This window comes from Centroberyx gerrardi, chromosome 7 (assembly GCF_048128805.1).
Source record: "Centroberyx gerrardi isolate f3 chromosome 7, fCenGer3.hap1.cur.20231027, whole genome shotgun sequence".
Taxonomy (NCBI): domain Eukaryota; kingdom Metazoa; phylum Chordata; class Actinopteri; order Beryciformes; family Berycidae; genus Centroberyx; species Centroberyx gerrardi.
The window spans coordinates 16924132-16940054 of NC_136003.1; the positions used below are offsets into that span (position 1 = coordinate 16924132).

At 41.2% G+C, this 15923-nt stretch overlaps 3 protein-coding genes across 3 annotated transcripts; 2 read left to right on the forward strand and 1 right to left on the reverse strand.

Annotated features, from left to right (window-relative positions):
• The first annotated feature begins 2455 nt into the window (after positions 1 to 2455).
• Positions 2456 to 8342, forward strand: narfl (nuclear prelamin A recognition factor-like). Its single transcript, XM_071921253.2, has 11 exons — positions 2456 to 2521; positions 3748 to 3843; positions 3965 to 4108; positions 4229 to 4358; positions 4573 to 4707; positions 5704 to 5822; positions 6061 to 6190; positions 6283 to 6355; positions 6878 to 7015; positions 7302 to 7459; positions 7718 to 8342. The coding sequence occupies exons 1-11, from the start codon at positions 2456 to 2458 to the stop codon at positions 7957 to 7959; spliced, it is 1431 nt and encodes a 476-aa protein (XP_071777354.1). The 3' UTR covers positions 7960 to 8342.
• Positions 8343 to 9848: 1506 nt separating this feature from the next.
• fahd1 (fumarylacetoacetate hydrolase domain containing 1) lies at positions 9849 to 11120 on the reverse strand. The gene has a single exon (XM_071921245.2). The coding sequence runs from the start codon at positions 11095 to 11097 to the stop codon at positions 10327 to 10329; it is 771 nt and encodes a 256-aa protein (XP_071777346.2). The 5' UTR covers positions 11098 to 11120; the 3' UTR covers positions 9849 to 10326.
• A 246-nt stretch (positions 11121 to 11366) lies between these two features.
• hagh (hydroxyacylglutathione hydrolase) lies at positions 11367 to 15705 on the forward strand. Its single transcript, XM_071921211.2, has 9 exons — positions 11367 to 11515; positions 12132 to 12310; positions 12402 to 12466; positions 13220 to 13337; positions 13496 to 13604; positions 13804 to 13907; positions 14300 to 14401; positions 14518 to 14597; positions 14744 to 15705. The coding sequence occupies exons 1-9, from the start codon at positions 11443 to 11445 to the stop codon at positions 14841 to 14843; spliced, it is 930 nt and encodes a 309-aa protein (XP_071777312.1). The 5' UTR covers positions 11367 to 11442; the 3' UTR covers positions 14844 to 15705.
• The last annotated feature ends 218 nt before the right edge of the window (positions 15706 to 15923 follow it).

Sequence of the window (15923 nt, forward strand, 5' to 3'; positions counted from 1 at the left end):
GTGCTACTCTAACCCCGTTCCAACATGGCGGCTAAAACGGCTACAGCTACACTTCCCAAATCCCAAATCCAATTGAATCTGTCATAACTGCTCTGGTGATGGACAACACATAACCCCTGTGTCTCGGGCCTCGTGAGGCTGGGTGATAAGATGCCCTAGAGGTGTGGGAGCATGATGTACACGGAGGCTCAGGTTACAGCAGACTGGCCTGGGACAGGCTGAGGGAGGCTCTGATTGATCCTGAAAACAGAGAGGCCTGTGGGAGAAATGTAATTGAACCTGGAACAGATGTTAAACACCCCTGGAAGAATGTGGTTACCATGCAGGTAGACCGCCTTCATGCACCACTTCAAGCCCCGCCAAAGTCACACTGGAGGAACGGAAATATCATAAATCATATCATTTTATTACATCTTATTGACAGGGAATGTGTCAATTGTATCAGATAGCTAAAAGCATGTGTTGAAGTGAAATGACAGACAGAATCAGATCATGTTTGAAAGTGTCACTGCCCTAGAAATCAGTTTCCATGAAAGAAACATACTGTAGATGCCACAGAATGAAAGCAAAAGCTGTGAAAGAGCAACATGTGAAGTAAAACCAGAAAAAAAAGTTCCTGACGGGACAACAGGGCTCGTTGATCAGTTACAATAACCCATCAAAGATTCTGTTTATACTGCAGTAGAGTAGTTTTCAAACTTTTTGGCTTGTGACCCCTTGATGCCTAGTCTCAACCTGCACATGCAGAGTGGTGAACAGTTCAACCAAACACGATTTTCCCTTTTCAGGTTGTTTCATTTGATTATCAGAAGAAGGCTGGAGGCTGAAAACTATTCAGTATTTCATACGAAAAAAGCAAAAAGTAGAGAAAACTTACACAATAATACATTTGTATTGTAGAAATGTTTTTTTTTCCTACCCCATAAATCATCTAGAAGCACACATCTCCACTAAGCCAGCTAGCAACTTAATGCGTTTCAGATTTAAGGGGAACACAAGGTAGCCGGTGCCAAACCTTCCCTGTCCTCTAAATCCCTTCACTAACATGACCAAGTCCTCAACTTTAACTCATCTGGGATATATTGGAAACACTATTTCACTGAGATGTTTAAGCCTCAGAAGGATATGTGCCAACATAAATTCAGTGTGCGGTGTTTGATGTGACTATAAGTAATATCCTCTAGGTTCAGTTGGCTTTGATGAGGAGCACACAAGTTACACAAAACATCACCATCATTCTTCTCCTGTTTACAGTGTGAAAAGTTTAAAATGCTATACATGCTGCTCCTCGTAGATTTAAGTGATGTGTACACATTCAGGTATGAATCTGTTGCTTTTCATGTGATGGTGGCTAAAAATGTGAGCGGAAAAAAAGACAGTGACAATGGGTGATGATCAGTTTTCAATTCCCTTGTTTTTAGTGAATGATAGAGTAAACTAAACAGATTAGAATTGTACTCATTTTATTTTGTTAACTCAGTTTATGAGATCAATCAATATAATTACAGAGTGATTCTGGCAGTATACTGTATTCACAAATACAGTAAATCTCAGGCAGCATAGAAAAGTCTGAAGGTGGGGCAGCACTGCCATCTGCTGATCCAGACACAAGTGAAAAGAGGAGGTGAACTTTCCAGTGAAATACACTTTCTGATGTTTTCTATCTCTTTTGCCTACTATGGGTCTTTTGACTCTCTAACACTTTTCCTTTCTCTACTGGCCTTGTCTGTCTACTTTGAAAGTCATATAACGTCCACTATCCCGGCCTCCAGTTCATCATGCTCCTGTACAGCGGAGACACCTTTCGGGGTCCAGTGCTTACCTTCATGAGAAGATCGTTCTCTTCAAGACATCTTGGGAAGCTGTCCTGATTAGACCTATAGCAGACATGAGAGTTACGTTGAGAAAAAACGCTGATGCAATGCGCTATTGAAAAAGAAAAGCCTGAAACACAGTATGATGAAAACCAACTTCAAAAGGCGTTCCTTCCAAGAACACTGCATAACTGTCATTTTTAGAGCACATTTTACGAAACATTAAAGCCATTCCAATGGGATCCCTTTCACCCATGTGTAACACAAATCTATTCAGAATTCCATTTCCACATATAGGCTACAAAACATGTAAATGTAAATTTTATACAAAAGTGTCCAAATTAACGTGCAATTAGTAGTCTTTGCCTGATTCATAACCTAGAAAATGAGAAATGGAATCACCTTCTGCCATTACATCACACCAGGCATACCATCTGAAATTCAATTTCACTTTCCTTCCCCTCTCACTAATGCGCCCATTTACAATTACACATTGAATCAGGCTTCTATAGCAAAAAAAAAAAATGCCACTTAGACTGTAAACATCTGGTAAACGGGATCCACGCCTGTCGAAGAAGCAACGTAAGAGATGGGGAGTGACGAATCTTCGTTCAGGGAAGATCTTTGGCAGTAACGTAAATATGGCGTCCCAGTTCAGCAGTGTGTTGCAGTTGACAGATCTTGATGACTTTATCACGCCTTCTCAGGTACTGGAAATTAATGTTTTTACTATGTAATCATTTGTCACCATGTCCGATTTCATTTTCCGATGTAACGTCATTGATTCACTACTTGCCACCTGTAAAAGTTGCCATAATCGCAATTCTACTGAAGTAGCTAACGTTAGCTTGCTACTAGTTAACGCAGGTGTAATCAACAGTGTGCCATGGACGGCAGAGAGAGTATGCAGGTTTTCAGTAGCTGATTTCACTGATTCCTCCTCTCCGGTTGAAGGTGTGTTAATCAGTGAAATCACCTGCTGTAGTCTTTGGTTGGAATGAAAAACTGAATTCAATCGGACCTCGATGGCACACGGTTGAATAACTGATGTAACGGTAGCGAACTACGCAGCAATATTGTACTGACGTAACCGCAGGCACAGAGAATTGAAGAGAATTGAATGGGTACGAATGCATTCGTGGCTACTAAACTCTTACAAATACTGTGTCTTTGATTCATTACTCGCCACATGTAGCTAATATAATATCAGAAGCATGCTAAAGTAGCTAGCTTGTTACTTAGGTAATGTTAGCCATGATGTAACTTAACGTCAGAGAACTACGCACAAATAATACTACTAACCGGAGTCACAGAGAGGGTTTAGTGGGCACGGATGAATTCACTTTGAATGTGCAAAACATCCAGAAACAAGAGTCAAATACTGACCAGAATTTGAAAAATAAGTTCCAGATTTTTCTCTTCTCTCCAATGTGATTTAAATGGCAGTAGTGCTTAGTGAAGAGAAAAACACTCTTGTGTTTGCTGGAAAGTTTGTCTCAGCATCCTACAAACTCAGAAATAACTATTGAATTATTTTGTTTCTTATTTAACCCCTTTTTATTATCTCTGTAGATAATAGCATCGTGATGTAAGTCGTTACCCAAGTTCTGCAGTTTGATTTCCTCTATGTAGGCTACCACTTCAACTCTTGTATTCACCGTTTTGTTTTTAATTTTTAATGGACTAATTACCTTGCCATGTACTGAAATGCTTTGGCAATATTGGTTATCTTCCATTCATGCCAATAAAGCTGAGTTGAATTGAATTTGTGGCCACTCTGTCAGCCACTTTCCGGCTAGATGCCCTCAGTTTTTTCTTGACCAGCGTTGGGACTAATGCCAAGTTGCTCTTACCTCAATGGCACTGATGGTTTTTTCTGCATTAGTATTATGTAGTTCATTTTAAAATTGTATTCTCTGTTTCTGTTTCATAGGAATGTGTTAAACCAGTCAAACTGGAGAAGAAACAAGGTAAATCTGTGGCCAAAATTCAGATAGAAGATGATGGCAGTTATGTCCAAGTCAACCAGGTGGGTGTGGAATCTTAATTCAAGTGTAATTCAGTACTCACACAACAAGTTATTATTGAACCACAACCACTCTCAACCCTTGAAGTAGTCCACCTAGAGCGTGACTGGTTTTTGTTTGTAGGACGGTGGGAAACAGAAGCTGGAGAAAGCAAAGATCACACTGAACGACTGTCTGGCCTGCAGTGGCTGCGTCACCTCAGCTGAGAGCGTCCTCATCGCACAGCAGAGCCATGAGGAGCTCCTCAGGGTGTTGCGCAACAACAAGGTACAAACACCACAGATGGACGTGTGTGCTTATACTTCCGGTCATGATCGGTTTTACAGTCTCTGGAATATGATGATAATGGTTTTGTGTGTCCGTGTGCCTCCCCGCCTCCCTCCGCAGACCAGTGCGACGGAGCAGCAGGTGGTTGTGGTGTCTGTGTCGCCTCAGTCCAGAGCGTCACTGGCTGCACACTACGGCCTCAGCAGCAGTGAGACAGGCAGGAGGCTGACTTCCTTCTTCAAAGGCCTTGGTGAGTGCAAATAAAAGTTGTTTTCAGTCCCATGTAAATCATACAACTCACAGCGATGCAGTAAATGAAGATGAGACAGGTTGTTTTAGAGAGATGCAGTCACTTTTCAGGATGATGGTTATTAAGAGGTATTAAACCTATAGAAAGTCAGTATGTTGAACACACTGTTGTAAGGAGATAACTAGGCCTTACTAACATGATGCTGCTGTTCCAGGGGTTCACCACGTGTTTGACACTGGCTTTAGTCGGACCTTCAGCCTGCTGGAGAGCCAGAAGGAGTTTGTAAAGCGTTTCCAGATGAAGGAGCAGGACAAAAACGCCCTGCCCATGCTGACATCCGCCTGTCCAGGTACTGCACTTCAACCCTTAACTCTTGTATGTCTTTCTCATTGCAAACACTAGTTTGCTTTTTAGATGACAGACATTTCACAAAAGGTGAACACACATGTAACATGTTACATAAGGAGGAGGAGAAAAAAGTAACACGCACGTGAGTGTATTATTAATTCGGCCTACACTGACATTTTTGTACTGAAGCTGCTGATATTTTGCGCTGATATTAAATGTTTTTAAATAAACATTAAATTAAATTAAATTTTCATGCAAAAATAATTAATGTATTCAGTGTTTTTTTTTTTTTTTTTTTACACTGATAGAATTTTATTCTTGTCAGGCTGGAAAAGCCTCTGAACCAGCATTTTGACCATCATGGAACACTAAAACTCCATTGAAACACATTCAACTGAAATAGTAGCTCTTTAAGGCAGGGTGACCCATCCCACCTGTTCAATGGCAGGGAAACTCTGGGATAGATTACACACTTTTAAATGAATTATTCATTTTAGAGATTCACCGATATATCAGCAGACTATCACTATCATACCGGATAGCGGTATCAAGTTCAAAAAACATATTGGTGCATCCCTAATTAATTTACAAAAAATATTATTGAAGTAGAAAGCACTCAGGAGAGCGTAAACCTCGACCAATGCTGAACAAATCTCCAACTTTCAAAGCTGCAGCCTCTGTAAGGGTTTATGTTTGTTTATCGTTTGTCTTCCGGGTTTGATTTTCCAACAAAGTGGCACGTGAATGCAATGCAACACATATCGTCAGTGGGCCACATGACTGGCTGATATCTGTTATTTAATAAACGGCCAACATTTCCCCAGTATATCAGCAAACTGATATATTGGTGTAACTCTAGTTTTAATACTCAGATGAAGTGTCAGTTGAAGTGTCAGTTGCTTGAGTTAAGTGATGCCTTCATCTCTTGTGATTTTAGTGTTTATTCAAGAAAGAAAATTCTCCTACTGTGTGTGTGTGTGTGTGTGTGTTTGTTCAGGGTGGATCTGCTATGCGGAGAAGACCCATGGGCAGTTCATTCTTCCGTACATCAGCACCACCCGCTCCCCCCAGCAGATGATGGGTTCCTTGGTTAAAGGCTATTTCGCTGAACGACAGGTATGGAGAGACAAATGATGAGTGACAGTTCACATCTGATATTCACCACATATTGGTGGTTGACTGTTTCTGAACTTGTATAGGTATGAGTATTAACAAGGTAGAAATATTCCCCCAAACAAAAATATTACTTTGACTTTTTGATTGTTATCTCATGGCTCTCATGGTAGGAGGAAGATGACGATGATGATGATGATGATAAGTGGATGATGAGCTGTGTGTTGTGCTTGTTGTTCAGGGGGTGAGTCCTCAGGAGATCTACCACGTGGCAGTGATGCCCTGCTTTGACAAGAAACTTGAGGCCTCGAGGTCAGACTTCTACCTGAACAAAGCAGAGACCCGAGAGGTGGACTGTGTCATCACGTCAGGTAAGTCCTCTAACATGCTCTTTGTGTGTTTGAGTTGTGTGGCATCCTCTCTCTCTTGCCATCTATACTTTGGTCTCTCTGTGTCGTTGCAGGAGAGGTTCAGAAAATGCTGGAGGAGAAGAATTTGTCCCTTAGTGATATGGAGCCTGCCCCCTTAGATGAAATGTAAGTGCTGTGCCATTTCATTTCCTTTCATTTACCCTCTAATAAAGCAGGCAACTAGAACCAGTTATTTTTTACCATGTTAGTCTGAGAAAAGGCAAACAACCTTTTGTGGGGGGTATAGATGGGGATTCAAATAACAAGACATGCAGGCATGATACAGACAAAATAAGAACTAGACAAAGTAACAGCAAAAGACACATGCACACATTCCTGCATAGTCAAGTGAGTACCAACATCATCAGGCCTATATTTTCATGTGTGTACAGTGTTTCCTCTGTATTTATTGAGAAGTGGTATGGCACCACAGCAAGAAAATCACCATTCCTAGAGGAAAAATGAAATAAAATAATTTACCTCTTAAAAACAAGTGTAGTTCTGAATACTTTTAATGATCCAAAGAAAAACATTTTTAGCACTGCAACTAGCACTAAAACCATAACTGGAACCAAAACAGGGACACATTTGGAACCCCAAAGCACTACCATAGCATAAAGAATCAGTGATGTATCATTCTCCATGCAGGTTCAGCAGTGTGTGTGGTGATGAGCTACTGAGCCACGCTGGGGGCGGGTCAGGCGGCTACCTCCACCATGTCTTCACCTATGCTGCCAAGCAGCTGTTTGGAGAGGAGGTGACGCAGCTCACCTACAAGACCCTCAGGTAAGTTTGGCTCCACAGCATAGCTCACTTGGAGGAAGGCCCGTGAGGACAAGACAACCTGATTTGACTATGTAAAACTTTTGCTGCTTCAGAGGCTTGAATGCTTTTTAGTAATTTGTAGTACAGGCGTATATGCTTCCTGGCTCTCAGTCAAGCTAAAATACAGTACAAATGGAGAACAGTTCCAGTGCTCATTAAGGACATTTGAAAAGGTCTTATGTAAAGGAGTGCTGTACACTGAAGGCCCTTTGTTTTCTCACCTCAACCCCACTCCCATCCACTATAGGAACAAGGACTTCCAGGAGGTGACCCTAGAGAAAGATGGAGAAGTCCTGCTGTGCTTTGCTTTTGCCTACGGCTTCCGCAACATCCAGAACCTGGTGCAGAAACTCAAGAGGGGCAAGTCGCCGTACCACTTTGTAGAGGTCATGGCCTGTCCATCAGGTGAGGAGAGAAATGCATTTCCCTTTGTATTATACATACGCAAACTATGGGGAAGATGTAAGAAGTGCTGCTCAAGCACTGCTGGGGAAAACTCAAATACATGCAATGAGTTATCAAATGCGTTTGTATCACATTGGACAGTACAGTCATGGGCAAATCCACACTACACACCTTTACTAATGAAATGTTTGATAATGCATGCATGCAAATTAAAGGCGTCAACCCATTGTTTCCCCCCACCTCCCGTCTTTATATCAGGTTGTCTGAACGGAGGTGGACAGTTGAAGGCGTTACCTGATCAGAGCAGCAAGGACCTTCTCCAGAAGGTTGAGGAGCTCTACAAGGAAGAGCGCCCCCGAGCGCCAGAGGACGACACGCGCGTGGCCGACCTCTACCAGTCCTGGCTCCACAGCGTAGGGGAGGAGAGAGCCAGAGAGCTGCTGCACACACAGTACCACACTGTGGAGAAGATGACTAATGGACTCACTGTGAAGTGGTGAAGAAAGATGGGGAAGAGGAGCATTGTGCTGTCTGTTACGTTCAAAAATCATTTTTGCCACAATCTGTGTTTAACAGAGAAAGTGGTTCTTCTGCAGACAGTGACTACAGAACCGTCCAAATGAATGAATGAATGACTCTCTGCCTCTCTTCAGAGAGAAGAGGGGGGTTGTGTGGGCCAAGTCAGACAGGAAGGTTTGATGTACGTTAGCTCCCCTTTTCACAGGCTGATAATACACGCACAAGTCACAACCCAAACCAAATTGTGTATGGTTTGATAATTACATTTCCTGTTGTATCTGCTAATTGTGCTTTCAAGTACCATAGAAAATTGTTAATGCACTGATGTGGTACCTATCTGCACAACATTTCAGATGGAAATGTACACTAATCATAAATGTGATTTTTCTGGCAAATGCCAGATTTCCGCCATTTTCATTCATGCCAATCAGCAAACAAAGGGGGTGGGGGTTGGGGCGTGGGAGGGGGGTCTCGAGGTGGGGGCTAGCTAGACTCCTTAAAGGAATAGTTCGCCCAAAAATTTTGTCATTATCTAATCACCCTTGTCAGTCAAAACACCATTGAACTTTGTATGTCAGTATAACATTCAGTGAGTTAGCTGACGCAGCTTCGTTTCAGCTTCCTCCAATACAACACAAGTGGCTGGAGACTGTTTCTTTAGAGTTCCAAAAAGTGTCAAAAATTACCATAACTTTACTCCCAACAGCATAATCCAAGTGTTCTGAAGCCAAACAATTGCACTGTGAGTCCAAAAGTCCAATATTTATCTGAACTATTTCTTTAACACTTCTGAGTGTGCATTGAGCAGAGGGCAGGACATTAGGACTATGTGATGACTGGTCATGTCAGCTTGTGCATAAGCCACCTGCTAATTGGATAAGTCTTATCTCAGCAACATCAATCATCAGCTGGGCGTGTGCCCACCCATGGGCTCACTTTCACCGGCAGATGATTTTTTTTCTACCTCAACCTCTGTCCGGTTAAACGTAGCAAGATTTGACATTTCTTAAGACGTTACTTTGAGTACAACACATCAGATCCGGTCCTGTGAAATTAGTCAAAATGTTAAATGAAAGTGACTTAACATTAACTTGCAAATTAGGCAAAATGCATTGCAATAAGGTTACCTGACAGTAAATAAACATCCATTATGAGTGCAAACGTGCATATCAAGGAAAGGAATATTCCAATACCAATCAATCAGTTATAAAAAAAATAAAGCTTATTTTCCTCTTCATGAGTTATCTATGTGAAATGTATATGGTGTAAATATTTTGTCGTTACCTTTTCACGGGTGTCAAACAACAGCATGATCATTATTTTGTTTTTCTGTTTTGACAGAGGTGAAAAGGTTATGGGCAATAGGCTACATTTCACATAAATTATTTGAACACAGAGAAAGCAACCACAGAAAATGTTGATTTTTTTTGTTTCGCCCATATATTGAGCGGGGCATATCTTGTATGGCCCATCTTGTGGCCCAGTTTAAACGTCACGCCATTCTTATCTATCTCCGTGTCAGCACCCCCCCCCCCCCCCCCCCCCCCTCTGTCAATCATGAGTCATGCCCCAGCTGTGAAGTAGCCTAGGCTGCACTAATTCAATAACTTTCATGTTTTGTACAAATCGTGCAATTTGCAGCTTTTTATTAGTTACTAGGGTGATATTCCATACGTTTTGTGTGATACAGGGGACTCTACGAACCAGTAATCCCTTAAAATAACCTTACATTTGAAGTCACCCCTCAAGTACAATCCCCTTAAAATTAAGGGAGTTATTAATGGAGTTATTAATTAGTGTCTCTGTGAATCAACCCATGAATAAATCCCTCATAAACCCATGATACTAACTTTTTTAAAGCTATGATATTTTTAAGGGATAATTAATGTTTATGTAATGGAGAAATTAAGGACATTTCAGGGATAGAATAAAGGGGTTTGGCGCATGGAGGACGAGGGCGACAGTATATGAATCTATTGCTTTTCATGTGATGGTGGCTAAATGTGAGCTGGAAAAAAAAGACAGACAATGGGTGATCATTTTTCAGTTCTCTTGTTTTTGGTGGATAATATAGTAAAAATATTTGAACTGTCGGCTACTCATTTAATTTTGTTAACTAAATTCATGAGATACATCAATATAATCAGTATTCACAGATACAGTAGGCTATAAAACTCAGGCAGCATAAGAAAAGTATAAAGGTGGAGCAGCACCGCCATCTGCTGATCCAGACAACTTGGAGAGAGTGAAAAGAGGAGGTGAACCTTCCAGTCAAATACACTTTCTTACACGAATCTGTCTATTTTGCCTAATATGGGTCTTTTGACTCTCTAACACTTTTCCTTTCTCTATTGGTCTTGTCTGTCTACTTTGAAAGTCATGGTGATAACGTCCTCTATGCCGGCCTCCAGTTCATCATGCTCCTGTACAGCGGAGACACCTTTCGGGGTCCCGGTCAGGATGAGATCCCCCTCCTCCAAGGTGATGATCTCGCTGATGTAGCTGATGAGGTAAGGGATGGAGAAAATCATCTGGGAGGTGCAGCCGTTCTGCCGCAGCTGGTCGTTCACCTTCAGCCACAGCTTGACGTTTCCTGGATCGGGGATGCGATCTTTGGGAATGAACTCACTGATGGGACAAGAGGTGTTGAAAGCTTTGGCCAGGGTCCACGGCAAGCCCTTGGACTTGCACTCGTCCTGGACATCCCGAGCTGTCATGTCCAAGCACAGAGCGTAGCCCGCAACGTGGTCCATGGCAGTGGTCTGCGGGATGGCCGTGCCTCCTTTCCCGATGACCACCCCCAACTCCACTTCATGGTGCAGGTTACTGGAGTACAGGGGTACCAAGATAGGGGAGCCCTCTTTTACATATGCAGATGGAGGCTTCAAGAACAAGACGGGCTCTGTAGGAACCGCATTCTTCAGCTCTTTTGCGTGGTCCGCGTAGTTCCGTCCAACACAGATTATCTTCCTCCCCCATTCCCAAAACCGAGACACATTTCGCGTAGTCATTGTAAAGAAATGCAGAACTTTCAGCCGCTTCGAAGCAGTCGACACCTGTTCAAACCAAAGTCCCTTTAAACAACCTTTGCCCATCAACCTCTTTCCTAACCCTAGCATGTCAAGCTACGGCATGCCAAGAGGGACATACGGTAAGCCATGATCTCCACAAATTGACCAATGTCGTCATACATTTTGTTATAATACACGTTCAAATGTCAAAATAATTTTAGTTGATTTAGACAAGGAGGTGTTCATGTCTATGAACTTTCTGTAAATAGTTACAAAAAATACGTGAAGGGCCAGAAAGTCTAGTGTTCGCTTTAACCACGTAGTCGCCTTCAACTCCCCCAGATTTGATTGGTGGAGACCAGGAGGTTAAAGTTGAAAACAGGCGGAACTGAACGCAGAACCAAACTTTTCTGGTTTATGCGAATTAGATAAGGATACTGTTACAGTGTTGTTATGTTATTCAGGTCTCTAGTAGGGAGTGCCTGCACTCTTGGTGTAATTGGAGCTGCAACAGCCTATAAATCTGGTACGTCCTTCCTTACGATGCCCTCATTTTGGTGTACATTTAACTAGCGTAGCTCCATATTAGCATACATTTACTTAGCGTAGCTACATTTCAGCGTACATGTACCTAGCGTAGCTACATTTTACCGTAATTTACCTACGACATAAGCTTCCCCTGCAAGGTTTTCTATACATGTGTTATAACTACGTCAGACAGACGTCTGACAGTCAGCTTTACCTTTTTGTCATACTTGGCTTCATCAGAGCTGTCAAATCAACGCAGCTGCTCTGACTGAGAAAGCCTCCAAATTACGCTATTTTACATAATCTCCATTATTTCGACGTTGCCGTACATGTCATGTTGCCAAGTCACTCAAGCCAGTGCTCATAGCTGGCTGGAAAATCTAACGTTTTTTTGTATTTCAGTTATATCCTTGCAAAAAAGGAATCAATCTGGCTTCCCAAACACTAACATTAAGGCTCAAGTTTTACCCTACGTTGGTGTCCTTAATTAGCCTTAGCTCACAGGTGTAACGTTAGTGCAATCATAATTTAATGATGTTTCAGCCAGTGGAACTTAGTGTGTTATTTGTATCTATCAAGACAAGCCGTTTCTTGACTTGTATTCTCCCATATAGCACCTGTGAAAGCACAAGCAGCTGCTCTTCTTCACACCCCAACAAGGAAATCCTCTCTGGTGGAACAAGCCAATATGAAGGTAGAACTTCTCCCAGCACTCAGTGACAACTACATGTACCTTCTGATTGATGTGGACTCAAAAGAAGCTGCTGTTGTTGACCCTGTTGAACCAGTAAAGGTGTGTACAACTGTCATAAGCTTTTTATAGTGATGTGATGTGAGTGCTACAGTTGGACTCTTTTGTGAACAGGCAGCTTTGCTCTTAACAGGTTATAGAAGCCGTCAGAAAACATGGCGTAAGACTCACGACAGTCCTGACCACCCATCACCATTGGTAGGCCAAATGTTAACTTATCCTTTTATTTTACCAATGCACAGGATTTGATGTTGCAATCGCTGGTGCCATAATCCAGGGTGAATGGGATTCATTCAGAAGCCCAATTCAGATATCAAAACAATAATGCACTAGCCCACATATGGTGACTATATGGGACATGAGGCTGTCCTGTCATAAATCTACAGGACCATCAGGCAGGCAGCACCATTCAGAAGCCACCTAATCTAAATGTTACAGGGTTGAGTGCGGGTATGTCACTAGGGTTATCAAGTGTCATTGGGGTTATCTACCGGGGTTTTGTTCAGTTATGTCCACAACACCTCGACAACTGCTCTCAACACCAAATACAGCTAAAGTTGTAAAACCTTTACTACCCTGTACCTACGCTTAGGCCTATCCCATTACCCAGTGATTTTAGAACTCACTATTGATCTCAACAACAGGCAAATAGGACAGTTTTTGAACCGCTGAGGAGGGTTCCTCAGCGGTTCAAAAACCAAGTTGTATCAAGAATTAGGCTATAGGTTAAAGAGAAGGTTGATGGTTTGCTGGCTTAAAATGGCCTGTTCAGCAGGTCAGAGACTGAATGTATCAGCCAACAATCTATTAGCAAACACTGTCAGATAGCATTCTACAAACACCAGAGCTAACAACATGCTGAGAAATCATTATACCTGCATTAAACTACCCTTCTGCTCTGAGGAGAAACCATAGAGGTGTGACAATACACCAACCACTTTCTGTCGACAGGGATCATGCCGGCGGAAATGAGAAGATGGTGAGACTAATGCCCGGGCTTAAGGTCTATGGAGGAGATGACAGAGTTGATGCCCTTACTAAGAAAGTCTCTCACTCCAACACTTTCAAAGTAAGACCATCATACCATATAATCTACCATCCAAATAAGCCCTAAATGACCTTAGACATTGCTCAGTGTCTCAGTGTGTTACAGAATTCAAGATAAGTATATGAAATTTATCAGTTGCTACAAGCAGATGTTCACTCAGTGGTGTGTTTGTTTCCTAGCTTGGCTCGCTCAATGTTAAATGCCTGTTTACTCCGTGTCACACGACTGGTCACATATGCTACTATGTGACAAAAGAAAACAGCACTGAGCCGCCAGCTGTTTTCACAGGTATCTCTAATCACACTGGCCTTCTAGATCAGCTGAACTATGACTTTATACAAATAAATAATTGGTAATATCAGAGAAAATGTAGTCTCTGGTAAAATACTTTAATCTCTCAAGCTAATTGGTGTTAATGCAAAATCAGCAGATTGTCATGGGTGACCCTCAGTCCCCTTATGACACTTTTTTTTTTTTTTTTATACAGGTGACACGCTGTTTGTGGCGGGCTGTGGTAAATTCTTTGAGGGTACAGCAGAGCAGATGTACAAAGCCTTGATCGAAGTTCTGGGACGCCTGCCTCCTGAAACCGTAAATATACTGCTACAATAACTTAACCAGTGTTATTAAAACTCTGAATGCAAAACTGAAAGCATGAATCATTCTCAGAATAATTGGCAGAGGGTTTGAGACAGTAACTAACTGTAGATGACTGATTGATGATTTAAAATTTTAAGATGGAAAAATGTTGTTGCCTTTGATAATGTGTATACACACAAAAGTAGACTTCAGTTCAAATAGGTTTACAAACTTCCAAAAAGCTTATCTACAAATTAAACTCTTCAGCAATGAATATGAACATATGTTGGGACTTGGAATTTATGCTGGAATGAATTTCCAGATTGGAGCTCTGAAAAGGTTGCACTTTGATGTACCATGTCGGAGTTTTTTCACAGACTAACAACGGTGTGTTTGTGTTTTAGCGTGTCTACTGTGGTCATGAGTACACTGTCAGCAATCTGAAATTTGCACGTCATGTGGAACCAGACAATGATGTCATTCAGAAGAAACTCGCATGGGCAAAGGTATTCGACCAACGTGTCACATGCAAGCGCTTCACAAATCGCTCTAGCAAATTATCTGTCATTGACTTATGATTATTACAATAACTTTTTTTTTTATTGTTTTTGTATTTCTGTAGGAGAAATGCAGCAGTGGAGAACCTACCATCCCCTCCACACTGGCAGATGAATTCACATTTAACCCTTTTATGAGAGTAAAGTATGTGCAATTTGATTCATATTAATTATTTCAAAAGAATCCAAAAATACTTTGTTGCAAACTAATAACGCTGAATATGTTGTTATGAATGTAGATTGTTAGAGCTATCTGAAATATTTAGAGTTTTTTTCTAATGTTTTCTTTAGAGAGAAGTCCGTCCAAGACCATGTAAAACAGACAGAGGCTATTGAAACCATGAGAAGGCTCCGGAAAGAGAAGGATGGCTTCAAGGTGCCCAAGGAGTGATGTCGAATGCACTTGCACTGCCATAGCTTACTGTTCCTTTACAGTTGCTTACCGCGCCGCAAGCTGTCGCTGATGCACTAAAGAAAATCTATTTTGTCCATTTTCAAACCTAAAACTTGAAATAACATACCTATACTCTGAATCTGAGGTCACATTTTTTCACTCTGCGGTCAGACCTAATTTGGCTATAAGTTTATCCTCATCCAAACAAAATTACATGTTAACATGGCATCAAGGAAAAATGGGATTTTTATATCATTTTTTAGCTGTAGTATTGGCCAACTATTGTGTTTGACCATTGTTGAGTTTAAGTTTTAATGAATACATGGACGTTAATTGAATGCTTTAAATTAATGAGTTCTTTAATCTGTAAATGCACAACTTTAGAGTCAATACAGTATTGTTATGCTGTATTATATTGATGTACAAAATGCTATTTCACTCAGTGTTGAAATTTAACAAGACAGGGAGCTGCTTGAGTAAAAAATGTCTTAATATATGTAAGATTTCTGTAAATTGATAAGCTGATTCCTTTGACTGTTGTGTCTATTGTCTGTACAAAGCTTTCTTATCAAAGATGTTTTTTTGGACTTGGGATGTTCCTTTATGCCATATCTAAATGTACTTTTCATAATTGTTGGGAAGCTTTTAGTTTGGTTGTCCTTGATATAATTTGGCATGAATGTTCCTCGTTTCTTCATTTATTCAAAAGCATTCTGTGAGCAAAGCATTGCCTGCTTTCTAGGTGTCTTAGCATTAAATGTTAGAGACCCTTGCTCTTTTGTATGTGAAGTTCCCACTTTACATGGGATCTTGCACGATGCTCTTTAGAAACAGCAATAAAACACATCCGGTATGTTAACCCTTAGGCTGTGCTAGCTTCATTTCTATATCGTTATGTTAACGGCCAAAATTGGTCAGCTATAGTTAGGCTATAATTCTACACGGGCAATCATAAAACACAAATTTTCCTCCAATGTAGTGTTACACCTAATAACCAACTTAATTCATATTCATTACAATAAGATCTAGTAAAATATGCACAATTTATCCTAGTATGTTGACTATATAAAGACCTGA

Coding starts and splice junctions, on each gene's coding strand:
- narfl (XM_071921253.2), top strand. CDS start 2,456: ATGGCGTCCCAGTTCAGCAGTGTGTTGCAGTTGACAGATCTTGATGAC. Junction 4,359..4,572: donor TTCCTTCTTCAAAGGCCTTG/GTGAGTGCAAAT, acceptor CTGCTGTTCCAG/GGGTTCACCACGTGTTTGAC. Junction 6,191..6,282: donor GGACTGTGTCATCACGTCAG/GTAAGTCCTCTA, acceptor GTGTCGTTGCAG/GAGAGGTTCAGAAAATGCTG.
- fahd1 (XM_071921245.2), bottom strand. CDS start 11,097: ATGCTAGGGTTAGGAAAGAGGTTGATGGGCAAAGGTTGTTTAAAGGGA.
- hagh (XM_071921211.2), top strand. CDS start 11,443: ATGTTATTCAGGTCTCTAGTAGGGAGTGCCTGCACTCTTGGTGTAATT. Junction 13,605..13,803: donor GCCGCCAGCTGTTTTCACAG/GTATCTCTAATC, acceptor TTTTTTATACAG/GTGACACGCTGTTTGTGGCG. Junction 13,908..14,299: donor GACGCCTGCCTCCTGAAACC/GTAAATATACTG, acceptor TTTGTGTTTTAG/CGTGTCTACTGTGGTCATGA.